The 20,916-nt window shown below is 33.3% G+C and overlaps 1 protein-coding gene across 1 annotated transcript in view; it reads left to right on the top strand.

Annotated features, from left to right (window-relative positions):
- The window catches only part of EYS (eyes shut homolog), a gene marked incomplete at its 5' end in the record, with an annotated part of 1,535,590 nt that overhangs the window by 426,949 nt on the left and 1,087,725 nt on the right, over positions 1-20,916 (top strand). Inside the window, 3 exon segments of the mRNA XM_082729457.1 lie at positions 4,270-4,529; positions 14,182-14,278; positions 14,471-14,578. Coding sequence (XP_082585583.1) covers positions 4,270-4,529; positions 14,182-14,278; positions 14,471-14,578 — 465 coding nt within the window.

Raw genomic sequence — 20,916 nt, 5'->3', positions numbered from 1 at the left:
TGCCTTTGCTTAGGTCCTCATAATCTCTTACCAAAAATAAAACAATAGCTTCATGAATGATCTTCATGCTACCAGGTTCCCCCTATTTTATCCATCTTCTAACTCCCTATAGTGACCCGATTCTGTCTCTACCATATTTAAAGGCCACAGGAAAACATTAATATTTTCAAGGGTAGAATGCAAAGGAAAGTAGTTTCACTGTTATTGCTATAGTTGTCAGCCTCACCTTACTGTAACATTTTAGACTGTTTCCATTGTTTCATTTCACCTATGTTAGTCTTTTCTACGTCTTGCATTTTTACACTTTCATGATGCTCTTTAGAATGGTCTTTGGTCCTGTTTTCTACTTTTAATTTTACTAATAAAATAAGTGGCTTACTTGAGATAAACTTTACCAGTTTAAGTGAGCTAAATGGTTTTCCACATTTTTTTTCCCAAAAGGATCTCAGTGATCAAGAGTATACTAGTGATCGTTGTACAATTCATTATTATTTTTTTAAAGATTCTATTTATTTATTTGAGAGGGAGAGTGAGAAAGAGAGAGAGGGCACTAGTGTGAGTTGGGGCGAGGGGATAGGTAGAGAGGGAGAAGAAGACTCCCTGCTGAGAAGGGAGCCTGATGCAGGGCTGATCCCAGGACCCTGAGATCATGACCTAAGCCATATTGTGCCACCCAGTGGCACATACTATTACTCATACTATTGCCCCTAACACATGATTGATACAGTTTTTTTAGTGGTATACCTGTTGAGATAACTGAATGAAAAAACAAATAGGTGAATGGATAAAACAATAAAATAAGGAATGAATGATTTAGCTGATTAGCCTGTATTTTTTATTTCTTTTTTATGTGCCCTTAACTTTTTAAGACATTAAAAATATAATAATACTATTTTATATTTATGTTCTTATCATTTCTTTTTTGCCTTCCAATTTCAATTGGTATTTTATTTTGCATACAAGTAATGGTGAATATTAATATTGAGTAAATTAATTAGTAAAAGAAGAGAGTCTTTTCAGTTCTGTATACTGTGATATTTGTATTTATAAGTTTATAGCCAAAAAAGCTGATATACTTATACAAAAAAAGTATATAAATATTGTCAAATAATATTTAGTCATTGCATATCAATATTTAAGGTGAGATAAACATATAGAATGGTTAATATTTAGAAATGTGAATCAATTAAGATTTTGAAGCTAATTTTTTTTTGAATACTCCTTTGTCCTATTTTATAACAATGAAATCTACTTTATTTTCTATTGTTAGTTTTGGTTCTTTCAGTCAACATGTAAGAATTGAAGTGTTGTTCTTAGAAGGAATTCAATGTATTTTATGCCAGTGAATTTTTTATTATCTCACTAGGAAGACAGCAAACTAGAATATACTAGTCTACCTTTAAGTACATTAAATTCATTTTCAAGTATTTACTACTGGAAATTGTATATTCAGAAAAGTCATAGAGTACGTGTTTTGGTTTGTTTCATTATTTCAGTCCCTAAAAATTCTGCTTCTGGCTGTGAGTTTGGAAAATCCTGCCAGTTCATACTAAATCCTGAAATTATTTCATGATACAAACTAAAAACCAGATTGGAGCTCTCACATAAAACGTGTTTTTCTCCATCCATCAGAGACTAGTTTCTCTGACATATATAAAAGCAGATTCAAATATGTAAATGTATAGGTCTGATTGTTAGTAGTAAATAGTGACTTTGTTTTTTAGAACTTTATTTTCTACAAATATTCATTCATCTCCAAAAGCCTCACCTTGGCATCATCAGTCCCATTGACATATGGCCAGATGCTTTCCTGAGGATTTGATCCTTGTAAGGACACCACATGAAATCTTGGGCCACCTGTTATTTGAGAAGATAAAACAAACAGTCAGCACATATGTTAAATACTCAAGTATTATTGGTTACTCACAGGGAACTCTTTTAAAGTAGTCAAGTTGGAATTATGTACTCATGAAAGAATATAAGAAACAGAAAAACAAATATTTATGCAATACCACTTAGAAGTAAAGCTACTTTAAGTAAAGTAAATGCACTGAAGCTATTTTACTGGGATTTGATATATTTAATTTTAACATTGTTTCTCAAGATATCGGATAGTCTTATAACTGAAACCTTCAAGAAAGAGAAAATTAAAAGAAAGAAAATAAAGAAACTTGAAGGAAGAGTTCTAGGCTTCAGATCCTAAGTTTACCAACTGGTGACTTTGGATGAGTCATTTTTCTCCTTTGCACTTCTGGCTATCTCATCTATAAAGTGAGAATTAAAAATGAAAAAACAAAACAAACAAATAAAAAAACACATGTCCTACTTGTTTCAAAGCATTATTGGAGGTATCAAATTGAATAATGCATTAGACCATTTTATTTTATTTATTTTTTTTTAAAGATTTTATTTATTTATTTGACAGAGAGAAATCACAAGTAGATGGAGAGGCAAGCAGAGAGAGAGAGAGGGAAGCAGGCTCCCTGCCGAGCAGAGAGCCCGATGCGGGACTCGATCCCAGGACGCTGAGATCATGACCTGAGCCGAAGGCAGCGGTTCAACCCACTGAGCCACCCAGGCGCCCCTGCATTAGACCATTTTAAAATAAGATGTGATTGACAAATAAATGAAAAGTACCACTAGAAATTAAAGCAATCCTCATTGTTGAGATGCATATTTTATTTAAAATTCTTTATAAAATTTAAAATTTCAATTTAAAATTGCTTTTTAAAAAAAAAAAAAGATTTTATTTATTTATTTGACAGAGAGAAATCACAAGTAGACAGAGAGGCAGGCAGAGAGAGAGAGAGGGAAGCAGGCTTCCTGCTGAGCAGAGAGCCCGATGCGGGGCTCCATCCCAAGACCCTGAGATCATGACCCGAGCGGAAGGCAGCGGCTTAACCCACTGAGCCACTCAGGCGCCCCGCTTTTTTTTTTTTTTTTTTTTAATTTTCAGAAAAAACAGTATTCATTATTTTTTCACCACACCCAGTGCTCCATGCAATCCGTGCCCTCTATAATACCCACCACCTGGTACCCCAACCTCCCACCCACCCCCGTCACTTCAAAACCCTCAGATTGTTTTTCAGACCCGCTTTTTAAAATTCTGTGACAACACCTAGCTACCACCATGGGTAGGTAGAGATTGTTGCTATCAGGCACTATATATACACTTTTTATTCATTATATCATTTAATCTTTATAATAATTCTCTGAGATTACCAATTTCATTAAGCTCTTTGATCTTCAATTTTCCAAATGAAAGAATTCAGGTAAGCCTATATGATTCCAACTGAAGTTCATACATCAATTAATATTTATAATATGCTCAGCATATACTATATTCATGAGAATATGGAGATTCAGATTCACACTTGGGAGCCAGAAGTTTAATTAGTGGAAGCTAATCATGGAAATGTTTATAATTTTTATTTATAAATCTGCTAAAGGGTATGACAAGCAAATTTTAGGGGAAGATGAAATTATGTGCAGGATTAGTAAATAACTGATAGTATAGTGCTCCTTGAACTCAATAATTTCTGAGAGAATGACAGATGTTAGATGGTTGACTGTTAGACTGAGTTAGAGTCTGTGAGGTACAGACAAGATCCAAACGCTTTACTTTTCATTTATTTGATTTCTCTTCAGTTTTCCCACATTATTCAAATATTAGAGAAGAGATGTTTTTAAAAGCAGGCAAAAACGGGAATGAAATCCAGATGCTTAGCATAAAGGAACACCTTGTTATAAATACTCTGGTGATTATAAGCATAACATGTTGCTAAAGATATTGAAGTAAATATCTCAGTCTTTTAAACAGTGAAAATTATTTTACATAAAAGAAATAATTGAAGAAGTTTTCTCAATTGGTAATTAAACTCAATAGTTGTGAAAATTGAAATTGGTAGCATAGTTGTTCTCTTATCTGTTTCAGTGGCCTACTATGTTTGGAATTTACCAAATGCTTCTTTTTTTATTAAATTGATTTATTTATTTTCAGAAAAACAGTATTCATTATTTTCTCACCACACCCAGTGCTCCATGCAAACCAAATGCTTCTTAAATCTTATTTTAGCCATTGCAGTGAGTCTTGCAACAATATACATTGAATTGTCTCAGGAAATTAGGGAAATAATGTTTTTAAAGTATGCATAATTTCTTAATCTTCTTATAAAAAATGCCACATATTAGTTTAGTGTAATAATTCATTAAAATATAAAGAATAAGTTTGAAACAGTACTGTTCATACTTCTTAAAATTTTTTTTCAGCTGTGAGTGTACATCTGGATGGACTGGACAAAACTGTAGTGAAGAAATAAATGAATGTGACTCTGACCCCTGCATGAATGGAGCTCTTTGTCATGAGTCTACCATTCCTGGGCAATTTGTATGCCTGTGTCCACCCTTTTATACTGGAAAATTTTGCCATCAACACTATAACCCTTGTGATCCACTCAGTGACCCTTGCAGAAACAACTCAACATGTTTGACTTTGGTAGATGGAACTCATTACTGTGTGTGTAGAGAAGGTAAGAGCTTTTATTTGTTTTAATTTTTTTTTTCACTTTTTGTTTGTTTGGTTTTGTTTTTATGAGATATGGCTCCTTAAAAATGGGAGAGAGAAAACTTACATATATTGGAGAATTAAGGATTATTTGACTCCAAATATAGGTATTATAAACAGACTAGAGAAATAATCTAAAAAGTTAGCCTAACTAGTATGGTGAGGAGGGACGATGGGGGGCAGGGAGAGGGACAAAATTTTTTAGTTTTTGGTCTTTTTTGTTTGTTTTAAAGAAATTTCCCATTGTTTATTAACAGCTTTTTTTCCTGAATAATCTTGTTTATGTAGTGTTCCTAACAATAGCTGTTAGTTAGAAATAAGTATAGATAGAATCTAGGGTAGTCAAATGCTTCACTGTAACTTTTTTCATGAACTTATCTATGAACACCACTTATTTCCACTTTGGTGGCTAAGCCAGTGTCACGTGCCTCTGGTGGCTACTTTGTACCATAAAATAGAGTCTGTGAAGGGGATAGAGAATAGGCAGATTATAGAGCATTATTGGCACTGCTGAATCCAGCTGTTCCTGAAGCAAATTACTTCTGGTTTTCTGGGTCATATCAGCCAATAATAACTTACACAGTTTGAAAGATGCTTGATTGGGATCTCTTCAGATGTAACTGAAAGAGGTCTGATTAGTGCACAGGTGACCTATATAAATGTTTACTGCTCATGTACTGCTTGCTTCTGAAGAACTATTACCATCTTCAACAGGAATGCCTCTGCCATAAAACTAGCACATTGTAGGTTTTCAGTGTAACAGGAGTGTGTCATAAGCACAATAGAAAAATCACACTGTGTGTAAGAGTCTACAACTAATATTTATTTCCTAATACCAACTCATGGCTTCATGTCTCTTTCCTTGTTACTTATCCTACTAGAAAAGAGGCTTATTAAAGATAAGGACAATACTTGTTTACTCTTCTGTCCTAAAAGGTCAGCTTAGACTATATCAGTTAATTGGTATCTTAGTCAAATCTGTTCCTGTTTGTTTTTATGAGCCTCTAGAACTTCCTGAGGTATAGGATAATTACAAGCCTCTGCAGTCAAGTCCTTGAATGTATGTACATGACAAAAACTTCTGGACCTTCTGAGGGATTGGAACTATAAACTGGAGAGCCATTAGTAATTGTTTTTACAAAATTGACATGGGCTTTATAAAGCAAATAATGTGGGCATACAAGGCATATGGACAGACACATGTTTGCAGGAATGTGTCAGGAAAAGCAAGATAGGAAAAATGTTAAAGGGACATTTGATATCCTGCAAACCTCGGTAATTATAAAGTACATAAATTAGGTGGATAATTACCTTTTAACAAACATTTAGAGTGAAACTTTTGAAATAGTATTCAGTAGCAGGGGAGGAGCTCATTTATTCAGCAGAATTATCCATAATGCTTAACTTAGCAAACTAATAGTCTCAGAATATAAGTAATATTTAATGAGAGGTAGCAGCATATTTTCAATTAAAATAAAACTTCCTCTGTTTTCACCAAAGAGAGTTTTCTACAAGGTGAGCATGTTTTTTTATGTAAAAATTTTGATAATTTATGTGCAATTAATAAATGCATTTAATGAATTTATATAATCTAGTAAGATTCCTTTCCTGTTGTGGGGTGAGGGAAAAGAAGTTCAGAGATATCATAAAACCTTATCAACGACTATCAAATTAGTAATAAGATTTTCCAGCTTCACGAGCATCACAAAATATCCTGAGGACAATTTAGATTTCACCATTGTATATTAGTAAAATCTTGTCTTCTTGGAACTTCATCATTATACTTAAGTCTTTCAGAGAAATATGACCATTTCAAATTAATGCTTTGGATACAGTAGCAGGTGGGCACAATGAATCATGTGTTTGTCACTTTCTAATTATGATTCAGCACAAAGAGATATGTGAAGAGTACATTGTTTCTAAATTGTTTTGCAAGTGTGTGTGTATATATATATATATATACACATACACACAATTCAAATATATAATAATATGCAATAATAATTAATAATTAATAATGATATAACAATATACACAATTTCAAATATATATGTGCATCTATATATACATATGTGTATATGTACATACATATACACACACATATATATATATTTGAAATTGAAAAATATTCCTAAACCTAAGAAATTATGGACTAAGTTTCTGTAAATCAGATCTAACTACTATACAAAATTTTTAATAAGATTTTATTTGTCAGAGAGAGAGAGAGCAAGAGGGAGCACAGGCAGACAGAGTGGCAGGCAGAGTCAGAGGGAGAAGCAGGCTCCCTGCGGAGCAAGGAGCCCGATGTGGGACTTGATCCCAGGGCACTAGGATCATGACCTGAGCCAAAGGCAGCTGATCAACCAACTGAGCCACCCAGGCGTCCCCAAAATTTTTACTTACTGTTGCTTTTGGTTGTTCCACCTCTGTAGCAGGTCAATAACTAAAGCCTGTGACATTACTTTAAAAAGCTACCTCAGAATATTATAAAGAGGTTGACTGTGGAATATTTTAGACACTATGCCCTGAGTTATTTTAATACCTTTTGTTTGAAATAGGATCTACACCAAAGCCATTATATTATTTTTTTAGGAAAATATTCTAATTAAATTTCATTTTAAAAGTAGTGAAATTTTAAACGACAAAGAATTCCAAGACTTAACCTCTTATACAGATACAGGATTTGGAAACTCCACTGGAATTCTTTGCAAGCTGTTTGTGTTTGCCAAGTGACTAGAATATAGGGCATCACAAGAAAAAAGACTTAAGGCTTAAGGCCTTGGAGTTCAGCATATGCATTTTTGAAATTCTGTTCATGGTTATTAGCCTGCAGGGTCTGTCACAATTTAAATATGAATATAAATAAAATCCCAAAGCCAGAGTAGTAATGTGACTATATACTAATCAACTAAATTATAAATGGCATTAAAATGCACTCTGAAGAACCAGCAACTAGAATAACTGATACTTTGATTTATGCCAAACTGAATGCTCACCAAGTAAACTATTTTGCTTAGTGTGATTGAAACTTATAGTCAAAACAATCTAATCTGTTTGGGTACAATGTGAGCTACTTAAAAATTATAGCTGTAGTAAAACACTAGAACTATGGTGAAGGTGAACATGTTTTGCAGGAGAAAGTAAGGGCTGTGCTTCTGTCTTCTGTTTAGAATGGAGGTGAGTTAATTTGTCCCTATGAACATTGAACATTTTCTAGTGGGAAATAGGTAGACAGAAAAGCATTTAGCAGTAATAATTTAATACAAGTTTGTTTTATATAAAATCCTATTTGTTTAAACAATTTCTGTGGTTAAAAAATCTCTGCTTTACTAAGTATAAAAATAGCACATAGAAAGACAAATATAATTTCATAAGATTCCTAGAAGTAAATGGGATTTACACTAGTACCTTATAGTGTTAGTTTTTGGCAATTTAATATGCGATCAATTTACACACCTCAGCATTTGTTTTATACTACACATTTTTTTTTTTTTTTTGCCTCTCTGCACTATGCTCTATATATAACACATGCCAGTCTTGTAACTGCATGTTGGTAGTGTTCTAGAGATTTAAAAAATGTATTCTTTATTAACTGATTCAGCAACCATTATTGATTTCTTACCATGTGTCAAGTCTTGAGGTAGGTTCGGGGGAAATTAAACATGGCAGAGACAAACCTTCATTGAATTTAAAGTTCAAGGAGAGACACATAAATTAACTAACTATTCAAGTACAACATAGTAAGAGCTCTTTCTTACTTTGCGGATGCATACCCCGCCCTTTTTATGTAGTGTTACAACTCTTGAGTTATGTTCCACATGATTTCTAAGAGGATCCCCAGCAGCCTTGGAGACTTCATTGCCCACAATAAACTAACCAGCTCATTAAGCCCCTCTCTCTCCTATTTTATTTCTCCATTCCTTGCAATAATTTCCAGGATCACCTTTTAAATAAGCTACTTGTATGCATATTATTACCTCATATTCTTGTTTTGGGAAACTCAAACTAAGAGAGAAAATCCCATCTCTCTGGCAATTATGATTGATCCATGTCAGCATAGGACTGGAATGTTGGCATTCAGAGCCTTTCCTTGGAATTTATGATAAGAGAAAAAAGCTTTCACTTTTTGCTAGTTTTTCAATTGGTGCAGCCAACACCATGTTCCCTTCACATGGAGATCTGAAGGCAGTCAGAGAGAAATGTTTGTGAAAGAACTGGTCCTGGCAGTTACTATGGTTCTTTCTTAAACTCTGAAAACTTCTAAGTATCCTTCCCAGCTAGGCTACCAGTAAATGACATTCCTTTTATAAGTTAGTATTTTTGTTTATAGTGTATGTGATCAAAAGAGGACTATCTAATGTGTATAGTAAAGGGAAAGAGAATTAAGAACAAGCGTTGAATGAACTGAGTTCAACTTGCAGGCTGGTATAAATGGATTATAAGAATGATATGAGGGACCTGGGTGGCTCAGTCGGTCAAGAGTCTCGCTTCGGCTCAGGTCATGATCCCAAAGTCCTGGGGTCAAGCCCTGCACTGGGCTCCCTGCTTGGTAGGGAGCCTGTTTCCTCCTTCCCCACTCCCCCTGTATGTGTTTCCTCTCTCGCTGTTTCTCTTTCTCTCTATTGAATAAATAAATAAGATCTTTAAAAAAAAGAATGATATGAGGTTTACAGAGATAGAGAGGACTTTAGATAACATGCATGTCGATGCGTGTATAGCATGCCATCAGTCTCCATTATTAGCATGTGTGTGTATATAGTGAGAGATCTAAAATCGTCTTATGCTTAAAAAATATTTATTTTCTACTATTTTCTTTAGGAAAGCTGCTTTGTCTTTCTACTCTGAATTATGTCTCAGTTTATAGGCAAGAACATCACACTATCCAATACTTTCGATTTAATTTAAAGGGCTTAGTTTCCAAATGTAGCCATTTCATCCATATGTCTCCAATGTGAAAGAAGCAAAAGTTTTCTGATTCACAGACCTGTACCCCTGGGGATAAAAATATATGTTTATAAAAAATAAAAAATAAAAAAAAAAAGTTTTCTGTTTATTTTTTTTTAAATGACACTTCACAAAGGATTAAAATGTGGCATAGAGTGCTTGTAAAATGTCTTAGTAGAAGGAAAAATCAGATCATTTACATGTGCTATTGATTTATAATCAGGATTCTAAGCTCAATGGATTTGTAGTACCAGAGGAGGCAAGCAGTTGCACTTAAACACATTTATTACTCTAGTACATATACTATTATTATGGTAATGCCACATTACTTAAGGCATATAATTCTAAATACCAAATAAATGTGTCACTTGACAATATAGTTTATCTAAATTACTTTTTGACAATTAAAAATATGTGCTTCTAGGGGCACCTGGGTGGCTCAGTGGGTTAAAAATATGTGCTTGTGTGGTAGCATGTGTCTATTAGGTTTAAATGGCTGTAGATATTTATACTAGGAAAACTCTTCAAAGAAAACATATATTGCTGCAAAATAACTTTAAATCATGTTAATTATTAGTTATATTTTAAAATATGAGCTTTTAGGACACCTGGTGGCTCAGTTGGTAAGCGTCTGCCTTCAGCTTAGGTCATGATCCCAGAGTCCTGGGACTTAGGCCCACATCGGACTTCCTGATCTGGGGGAAGGCTGCTTCTCCCTCTCTCACTGCCCCTGCTTATGTTCCCTCTCTTTCTGTTTCTCTCTGTCAAATAAATAAACAAATAATCTTTAAAATAAAATAAAATATGAGCTTTTATAAATTTTTAAAATTTTTTCTTAAAATTAGTGTTTAAAAGACCTTATTAGTCCTATTAGAAATATTAGTTCTATCCTGTCATATTTCATAATGTTTGGATTTAATCTGCAACTGTTCTGTAAAAGTTGGTTAATTTTTCAAGAATGCTAACATTTGTATCTCGTGTTTTCAAATAAAAATAAAACAATATTTATCTTTTTAAATAAAACAGTATTTTAAAAAATTCTTTATATTTTTCTTGTTTTCATAAAGCTTTAAAATCCAGGTAAATTAATTTTTTAATTAAGAAAAAAACAAAAATAATGGCCTTCTAATGCTTTTGAAAAAGGTCATTTTTTAGTATTTTTAGTTTTTATTTTAAAATGTATGATTTTAACACTAACTTATTGAATACATGAAAGATATATCTAGTTTTTCCCTACTTACTTTCATTCCTAATTATTCCAAATGGTATTACTTCCAATGTTGTCAAGGTCTAGACCGAATGACAAAATGTTTCCTCATAAAGTTTCATGAAAATCTAACTATTGTTAATGTACTTTGTTCTATGCCATCCCCTCTAGAGAATGAAATAAAAAATGAAATTTTTTAGAAATAGAAAATATTAAGTGATTTTAAAAATTATACGTATAATCTACATTGATTTGGCTCCTAAACATGAGTTTAGTGACTTATGAAATATTTTGATGGATGGGAAGATGTAAAAATATTGATCAGTCACAGGCATTCTCTATGACCATGTATAGCTAAGCTATTATAAGAAAAGATAAGAGAATCCAAGACATTTGAGAATGTCCCATTATTTTTGTGTAAAGAACTCTATTGCAGTTAATAGAGTCAGCTGAATTCTGGATAGGGATAAAAAACAGGAGAGTAGCATAGAACAAATTCAATATACTTAAAGCTTTGACAGACTTTTAGCTGTCACTGCATATATTCAAAACAAATGCCCTTCACACAAACAAATACTTCTAACACCAAGGACTATAGAAAGTGTAATATATATATATATATATATATATATATATATATACACACATATATATACTTCTTAATATATATATATACACATTTCTTTATATATATATAAAGAAATATATATATATATATATATATATATACACATATATATACTTCTTAATATATATATATACACATTTCTTTATATATATATATATATATATATATATATATATATATATATACATTTCTTTCTCCTTTAAATCCCCCAAACACAAGCTTTCTCAGCAAAACTTTGGTTTATTTTAAATGCAGTCCATGTCTACTTTATTTTTTTTTCTCCCGATGTCTACTGCATTTTAGCAATCTAATTTCCTCAGCCCATTGACATATGTTGCTGGCTGGTAACAAAGCTCCATGCCAGAAATGTCAAACTAAATGAATAAGGCAAAATCACAGAAAACAAGGTTATTCTGTGAGTTTCCCGAGTTTGTAGGTTCTGAGTGTTCTTCCGATTTATCAGCCCAGCTGAACTCAGGAGGGCACACTGGTACTACTTCTCTGGCTAGTCAAGGATCCTGAGTCCCAGTGCCTCAAAGAACATTTCTAAGAAATGTATCAGTGTCAAAACACCCTGCCTCCCAGAGAAAGCTAAAAATAGGAATGGTGTAATGCATCCAACTTTCTGAATCTTTAACTTGTAAAAAAAAAAAAAAAAACAGAAACAAAAACAAAAAACCCACAAACATTTAAAGAAATTTATAATTGTACTATAACATTTATAATTTAAATATGATAGCAGTGGTGATTGATGAATGGTGAAATGTGTTGGAATTATAACTCGCTTACCTAAAATTAAGAGAACCATATTAACTTGGAAATAACTCTTTAATTTTGTTTTTAATGGTGAGGATACAATATTGACTGCATGGGTGAAATTACAAGCATGCAACTTCAGAGTTAAACTTGAAAGCTTTGATAACTAAGAAAAAAAATACAACAAATTAATAATGAGACTTGACCTAAAGACTGCCTGATCTGCTAGACACATAGGCACTATAGATTTCTTTTAAGTGTTTCTTGGTGCATCATCCTACTTTTAACTCATCATCATCTCTATATTTAAAGCAAATTCCCTTTAGAATCCATATAGTTGGTTCTGCTATTTTATGTAGCCTGGCTGACTCTGCCTTTTATTGAAAAAAAATTTTTAAACCACATTTGATGTAATTATCGATGTATATGGCTTTAAATGGATCATCTTGCTATTTGATTTCTACTTTCTGTAGTACTTGTATCTCTACTTTGTTCCTTTTTACTCTTGCCTTCTTTTGTGGTAAGTAGTTTTTAGGTTTCCATATTATCTCCTACGAAAGAGGCAGCCAGATTTTATAAGAGGTAATGCCCCCTTCCCAAACTCCAGGTAGAGAGGCAGGTTTGCCCCTTGACTTGGTGGTAGGCACCACAGAGAATGGCAATGGCTTATAGCATGGTGTGAATGGATAAAGTAAGACTATCCCATTTGTTCTCCCGCGGAACTCTTGAGGAAGTACAGAGGATTTTCCACCCTGCAGTAGATGCCAAGCTAAAAGATCATGATATAGAAATAGAGATCAAGGAAGCTATGCTATATCATCTGCATGCCAATATTCCAAGTGACTTGAAGCTTTCAACATGAAGAGATATTTGAAGATTGAAAGGAGAGACGTCATGAGGTGGTGTTAGGGAAGGAAGATGGCCATTTCTGCGTAACCTGCTCTTTCAGAACCTAGCCTATGTGTATGCAATAATAAATGCAGGTTTTGTAGAACAATTTGAATGACCTTCTGTTCTTCGGACTAAAAAATCTGAGTAGATATTGTCATTTATAATATCACTGCAATTATTTGGTACTTAGTTATAGCACTGAAAAAGTAAGAGAAAGGAAAATCCTCTTTTTTCACATATTTTCTAACTAGTATTGAAAAAAATGTTAGCAAGAAAATATTAGTATAACAGAATATATTTTGTTTTATATAGTTATATATAATCAGGGAAGTAATTGTTTAAATTATAAATAAAATATTTACTGTATTTTATTTATTTTACTGTATTTTATCTATTTATTTGTCAGAGAGAGACAGAGGCAGGCAGAGGGAGAAGCAGGCTCTCTGCTGAGCAAAGAGCCTGATGTGGGACTCGATCCCAGGACCCTAGGATAATGACCTGAGACAAAGGCAGATGCTTAACTGACCAAGCCATGCAGGCATCACTTTAATGTATTTAAAAAGTGATATGCTGATTTTTTCTGACACAAATGTGTTTAAATAATTACAACTGCCTCTTACAAGTCTGTATAATTTTTTTCATGTTCTTTGTTATTTTTTTAAAAAAAATATAACTGGCATGTGTTTAAATGGACGAGTGATTATGTAGCTCTGAATCAAAATAATTTGTTTTCTTTGAATCACTTGGATATGGAAAGTAATTAAATAATTTGCCTCATCTGCTAACTGTCTTGAATAAATTTGATTGCTGAAGCTCAATTTTACTTTAAGATTGGCCATCACATTAATTCATTTGCTTTCCAGATTGTTTCATATCTTCTTGTTCAAACATTTAAGTACCTTAAAATAATAGCAACATTTGCAGCACCCTATTTTCCTAAAGGATTCAGTAAAGTATTCCTCCCTTAATTCTTTCCTTTGAACTTGTTTATTAGAAACTAGCATAACTTTATTTATGTTATGTGAATTAAAGATGAGAAGCCAGAGATGAGGTATTTTCTTTCTTTATGTAATATCTATTTTTTTCTAAGCTTCCACTAAGAGCATTTTCTGCAGACTCTTTAGCACTGACTGATTTTCACACTCTAAAGTACAGATTGCTCATCTATATCCATTTCATCTATCCTTGCAGGATTTGAGGGTGAACATTGTGAAATTAATGTGGATGAGTGCTTCTCCCTTCCCTGTCAGAATTATGGTGACTGTGAAGATGGGGTCAACAATTTCAGGTAGAGAAAACCAAAAAAATAATGAGATACAAGTTTATGCATCTAGATGTATCTAAACACATCCATGTTTATAATTTCAGTTGACAAATTGAGCAACATTTCTGGTTATTAAAAATTTGCCATGCTACAATTATTTGAATTTTGACTTTATGTGTTTATACTAATGGAGGTATTAAATTTCTTGTTTAAAAGATGTGTTTGCAGACCTGGGTTTTCTGGACCTCTATGTGAACTTGAAACAAATGAGTGTTCTTCTAGACCTTGCAAAAATAATGGGACCTGTGTGGATCTGGCAAACAGGTGAGAAGCTATATTTTACTTTATCAATTATTTTGTATATGATATTTAAAAAATAAAATGAACATATATTTGCCTGTCATTCAACTGGAGCAGAACCTTCCCAATATCCTTGTGCTTATCCCCAAGTACTCCTCTACTTTTTCCCCCAACCATATTGAATATCCTGAATTTTTTTGTTGTTGAACAAAGATTTTATGTTTAAGTTTTTATTTAAATTTCAGTTAGTGCAGTGTAATATTAGTTTCAGGCATATAATATATTGATACAACCCTTCCATACAACACCTGGTACTCCTCACAAGTGCCCTCCTTCATCCCCATCACCTATTTGACCCATCTGTTGCCTTTAATATATAGTATTAACTATTTGTATGCTCACCTCAACAAAACACTTAGTTAGCATTTAATATACCTGAAATAATATTGTGTATAGTCTTCAGAAATAATCCATTATGTTGAATATGATATTTCTGCATCTGTTGCTCATTTTTAACTGTTGTACAATATTCCATTTAAATATGTGTCAACATTTCTTTATCAGTCTTCTGGCCATAGATATCTGGGTTATTTGACTCTTCTTTCTTAGTGATAATAATACTCTTAAGGTTTTCAAATATTTCCCCAAGTACACAAGTGCTAGTGTTACTTTAGATTTAATACCTAGAAATGGAATAGTTGGATCATTGGGTAGATGTTTTCACATGTATTATATCATTTTTATCCATTTTACTTTGAAAATGGAATATTCACACTCTTAATGAAAATGAGTAAGTGTCCCTATTTATATTCTTAGATATTCCATTTGGGCTTATCTGCTGTGTGTAAAATTATATATCTTTGTTTTTTTTTCCCGAGTTCCCATCATAACATGAGTTTAAGCATTCCTTCATCCATTTTAAGAAGTTTAATTTTTCCTTTCCAGAAATGCCTATTTATGGCATCTTCCCATTTATGTTTTCTTCTTATTTATTTGTAAGAATCTTTATATATTTTGGTTATTACTACTTTTATTAGTTGTATTTACTGAAAATATTTCTGTTGATTGTAGATTGACATTTTACCTTCTCTATGATGTTTTGAGTGCTAAGCTTTAATTTTAATGTAATCAAATTAATCAGTTTGCTTATGGTTTGCCTTTTTATCTCATTTAAAAATGTTTACTCTACTTAAAGAAGAACCAATAGCTATTCTTGTCAAACTTTTCCAAAAAATAGAAGAGGAAAGAAAACTTCCAAATGCATTCTATGAAGCCAGCATTACCCTGATAACAAAAACAGATAAAGACAACACACAGAAAAGAAACCTACAGGTCAATGTCTACAATGAACAGAGTTACAAAAATCCTCAACAGCAACTCAATTCAATAATACATTAAAATTAGCGACTCAATCCAGTAATACTTTAAAAAGAATCATTCACCATAATCAAGTAGGATTTATTCCAGGGATTCAAGAGTGGTTCAATATTTTTTAAAAAGTTTATTCTAGGACAAAAGAATCTTGATTATATTTCCTTTTGAAATATTTAAAGTTTCACCCTTTCTATTTAAATTAATTTATCTGGAAAATTTGCATGCATGTGTGCGTGTGTGTGTGTGTCTATGTAGGAATTTTAAGTTCATTTTTGCATATGATTAACTAATTGTGCCTGCTATATGTATTGAATAACTTCATCTGTTACTTACTGCTTGGCCTGATCTGCATTGCTTTCTTGGTTGCAGAACAAGTCCCCATATACAAATATGTCTATTTCTTTGCCTCTATTCTGTTTCCTTAGTTCAATTAGCTGTTCGTGTGTCATTACCATAAATCTTAATTACTTACCTTTGAAATATCTCAATACTGGTAAGGCAAGAAATCTCATATTTTTATCTCCTTTAGAAAGCTTTAGTTATTTTTGACAGTTTTGTTCTGTTACAATCAACATGTATTGTATAAATCCTTACATCTAAACAAAGAAAGAAAGATTGGTAGAATTTTTATTTTAATTTTATTGAATTTGTAGATCAATTTGAAGATAATTGATATATCTTCATCAGATCTTTTAAAATATCTTTCAAAAAATAACAGTTGGACAAATTCAACTGGATACACATTGATTAGGATGAATAAGACTCATTTGCCAGGTCACCATTTCTCTCCAGACACCAACGGATATATTTGATTATCTTAATAGAGATCTAACATCTAGAATTACTCTCACAATTTATATCACAACCTGCTTAGGTTTCCTATAATCTTCTATTATTTCTATTATTTTCTGTGGCCACCTGGCTTTTGTACTGTCCAATCTAGTGAAGTAAATGGAGACATGCTTTGAATAACCACCCCTGGAACTCCAAAGCCTTTGAAGGGGACACTAATCACTTGAAGTCCCATACGGATACAGAATTGCTTTCAATTTAAAATCTTGATAAGTCTAAAGGGACATTTCAAGATCTCCCAGTTGGTATTCTGCATAATGGCTCTTATTCCCATGTGGAGATTCTGTTACTAAGTATATTGACTACACTATATATTCAGGGACTGTGAAGGAAAACAAAACAAAAAACAATAAAAGATAGATTTATGATCCATCTACCAGACCTAAATAATTGTGCACTCCTACTGATGGAAAGTGGTATTTCAAAGATAAGCATAAGTTCAGGGCCATTATCTAAAAACTCCTAAAAGGCCTGAATATCATTCTTTAATCAATGAACAATCATAGTGGTAAATGGTCTCAGAACCCTCTGAAAAAGCTTCAGGAAAATACATGGAAAGCCTGTGACTATATGTCAAGATCCTTCTTCAAAAGGACCTACTATTCTTCAGTTGAAGCACTGAGTCCATGACAAAGCATAGGTCTGAAATTTTGTAAGAGGCTAGGAATCCCTACAAAGCAAATTAAATAGTGTACTTAATTCTATATATTTACATATATAGAATTATACTATCCTTCAGACCTGCATACTTAATTCTGTACATGTGAATAGTACCATAGCAGATTGGACATAGATTTTATTTTGTAGAAACTTGTCACTGTCATTGCCATTGCCATTGTCAAGGATGTCTGAATCAATCCACCAATGACCATCTGTTTCTCTGACTTATGGGGATATTTGCTCATCATTTAATCTGACAGTCATACATAATCAACAGTTTTTATCCATTCTTGGATCCCATTATTCTAATTTATATCAGGGAACCCAATTTTACTGTACCATCTCACATTATCCCCAGCCTATAAAGGATAATCACCCTAGAGTTCATCAAGACACTAATGCCCCCCTCATGAACCTGTTCTTGATTTTGGTGAATGGAATTCCTCCTGGGTGAATGGAATTTCTTCCTAGGAGATAGAAATACCCTCCTGTACTCTCTTGAGATAAAAATTGGAAGGCTAACTGAACAGCTTACTCATGGTAGATCCATTCAAACATTTCCATAACAATAAGCCTATGAGCAGCTCCTTATAATATATACCAAGAACACTCTGGCACTTCTACCTCACCAATCTAAGCTAGAAGTAAGTCCTGTGTTTGATTAGCCAATTTAACACCATACCCAGATGCTAATAGTAGCACATTGAAACTTCTCTCTCATCCATGTCAATAAGTTTAACTCATTTAAGTTTTATATTTATTCTCCTTTGGTCTGACTACCTTAGGGTCAGTCCCACACATGCTCCCCAACTTTGTGACATACAGATTTTTGGAGTTATGCAGCTCTTCTAGGTTATAGGCTAGATGTTCCCAGTTAAGTGTTTCCATCTCTCGTCAGCAAATTGGAATCTAACCCCTTTTGTCCACTGGAACCAAAGAGAAATACTGAGAAGTGGGCTAGAGAAAATGCAATATTTTATAAATGAATTCCTTCACCAGCATTTAGAGGAAGGCTTGTGTGACGTTTAGCCTCTATCACTAATGGAGATTAAACAGGAGACGTTTAGCCTCTATCACTAATGGAGATTAAAATGAATTCAGAGATTTAAGTTCTTTTGCTATATCTATCCTTTGTCTATAGGGGGTATGAACTCCTTCAGAGTTACTATATGGGCTATACTGGTTTGCTGTTATTGCTCAGCAGAAACTGAAAACTTGGTGTTTAAAAATAATTATTACTTATTAATATTTTCACATCTGTGGTTTATTGGTATTTGGCTCTAATATAGATGGGATTCATCTAAGTTTCTCAAGGACATAGCTGAGGAAGAAGAAGTCAGCTGAAATGGCTGTGCTCCAAGTGTCTTTCATTTTATTGGATTAGCATGTTTTCACAGAGTTGCAGAAGTTCAAGAAGACAAGCAAAAAAAACAGGCAAACTCTGTTAAGCCCTAGACTCTGAGATAGTGCCTCTCATCCTTACCTATAGATCACATGCAAAAAAATAACTGTAGCCATGCCTGAAAGTGTGGGGCAAACACTCTTCCCATGATGAAGCTGTGGCTAGGAAGAAGAGTGATAAAGAATTAAGATAAAAAATGCTACCAACTAACAGAAGATAGGATTAGTGACTTGAAAATAAGCTCACAAAGAACTTGTAGACTGAAGCATGGGGCATTAACTGCCTGGCATTACTAATTTGCCCTGCATGAGACTTAGGAGCTAGCTAAGTCAGAGACGAGAATAAAATGAATAGTAGAAGCAAAAGGATTTTACAAATATAAATGAAGGTATTTCACATCACTTAATCATATGGCTTCTAAAGACCAGTTTTCTAAGTTCCAGTATGAGATCTCAAAGAGTTAAAGGAGGAAGTCAGCTAAAAATGCCCTCTGCTTAAAAGATAACTCTTATGGTCAAAGAACTATGAGTTTATTTACAGAAAACTGAATTGATTATAAAGTTGATTTTGACTCTTCAATCTAGCTGATGACATCAAACTCTTTCTCAAACTGAGAATATCCTAAAAAAAAGCTTGATGGAAAATAACCAAATACTCATGGTGAACAATCTGGCAACCAACATGCAGATTGCTGAAGAGTTTTTGTCAATATTAATCCTCAAGCTTGGTTCATGTATAGGAAAACAATACTATATACTTACTGAACCATAACTGAACCAGCCTCTTCCTGAAAAGAAACAGATGATGGAGGTTTCTGGATATGACTTTTAACTACCAGATTAGTGTTGAATCCACCTGGTGCCATCATCTTTTTTCAGAGGCCTTCCTGAAAAATTTGAAATGTAAGAAAGGAAATGGAGGTGACTATTCTGAGACATCATTTGAAGACGATCATATAATAAGCAGGAAATATTTGGACCCCTAAGGTGATTTCCCTGAGGATAATAAAGAAATGGCAGCTACTTAGGAATTTGGTAGATTTTTGCAAAATTTACAACATAATCCACAAATCACACTACTTGATATTTATCCAAATGAGTTAAAACTTATGTCCACTCAAAAAACCAATACCCAGATGTTTATAGCAGCCTTATTCGTAATTGCTAACACTTGGAAGCAACCAGGATGGCCATCAGTAAATGAATGAATAAATAAGTTGTTGTATGTTCAGACAATGGAATATTATTCAGCACTTAAAAAAAAAAAAAAAAAAAAGAGCTATCAGGCCATGAAGACACATGGAGGAAACTTAAATGCATATTACCTAGTGAAAGAAGTTTATCTATAAAAGCTTACATACAATATGATTCCAACTACATAACAATTTAGAAAAGGCAGAACATTTAAGAGATCATGGTTTCCAGGAATTAGAGAATATGGAGGATAATTGGGTGGATCTCAAGGATATTTAGGGCAGTGAAGCTATTATGTATAATATTATGATAATGGATACGTGCCATTATACATTGTCAAAACTCATAGAAGGTACACTAAGAATGAACCCTAATCTAAACTATAGACTTTGAATGACATTTCATATGTCACTGTATGTTCATCAATTGTAAAACAGTGTACTGCTGGTGGGGAATGTTGATAGTGGGGGACGTCTGCTTCTCCTTCTGCCTCTCCCCATGGCTTGTGCTCTCTCTTGCTCACTCTTTCTCTCAAATAAATATTTAAAAAGGGGGGGGGCGCCTGGGTGGTTCAGTGTGTTGACCCTCTGCCTTTGGTTCAGGTCATGATCTTGGGGTCCTGGGATCGAGCCCGCATGGGGCTCTCTGCTCAGCAGGAAGCCTGCTTTCCCACTCTCTCTCTGCCTGCCTCTCTGCCTATTTGTGATCTCTCTCTCTCTGTCAAATAAATAAATAAAATATTAAAAAAAAAAAACAGCTTCTGTTGCTTCACATTCTTATGAGAATTTTGTGCTGTCAGTGTTCTGGATTTGGGCCATTCTAAAAGGTGTGTAGTGTTATCTCATTGTTTTGATTTGCATTTACCTCATGACATATTATGT

The sequence above is a fragment of the Mustela nivalis genome, assembly GCF_964662115.1.
Source record: "Mustela nivalis genome assembly, chromosome: 5".
Classification (NCBI taxonomy): Eukaryota; Metazoa; Chordata; class Mammalia; order Carnivora; family Mustelidae; genus Mustela; species Mustela nivalis.
This window is presented reverse-complemented; position numbering and strand designations above follow the sequence as displayed.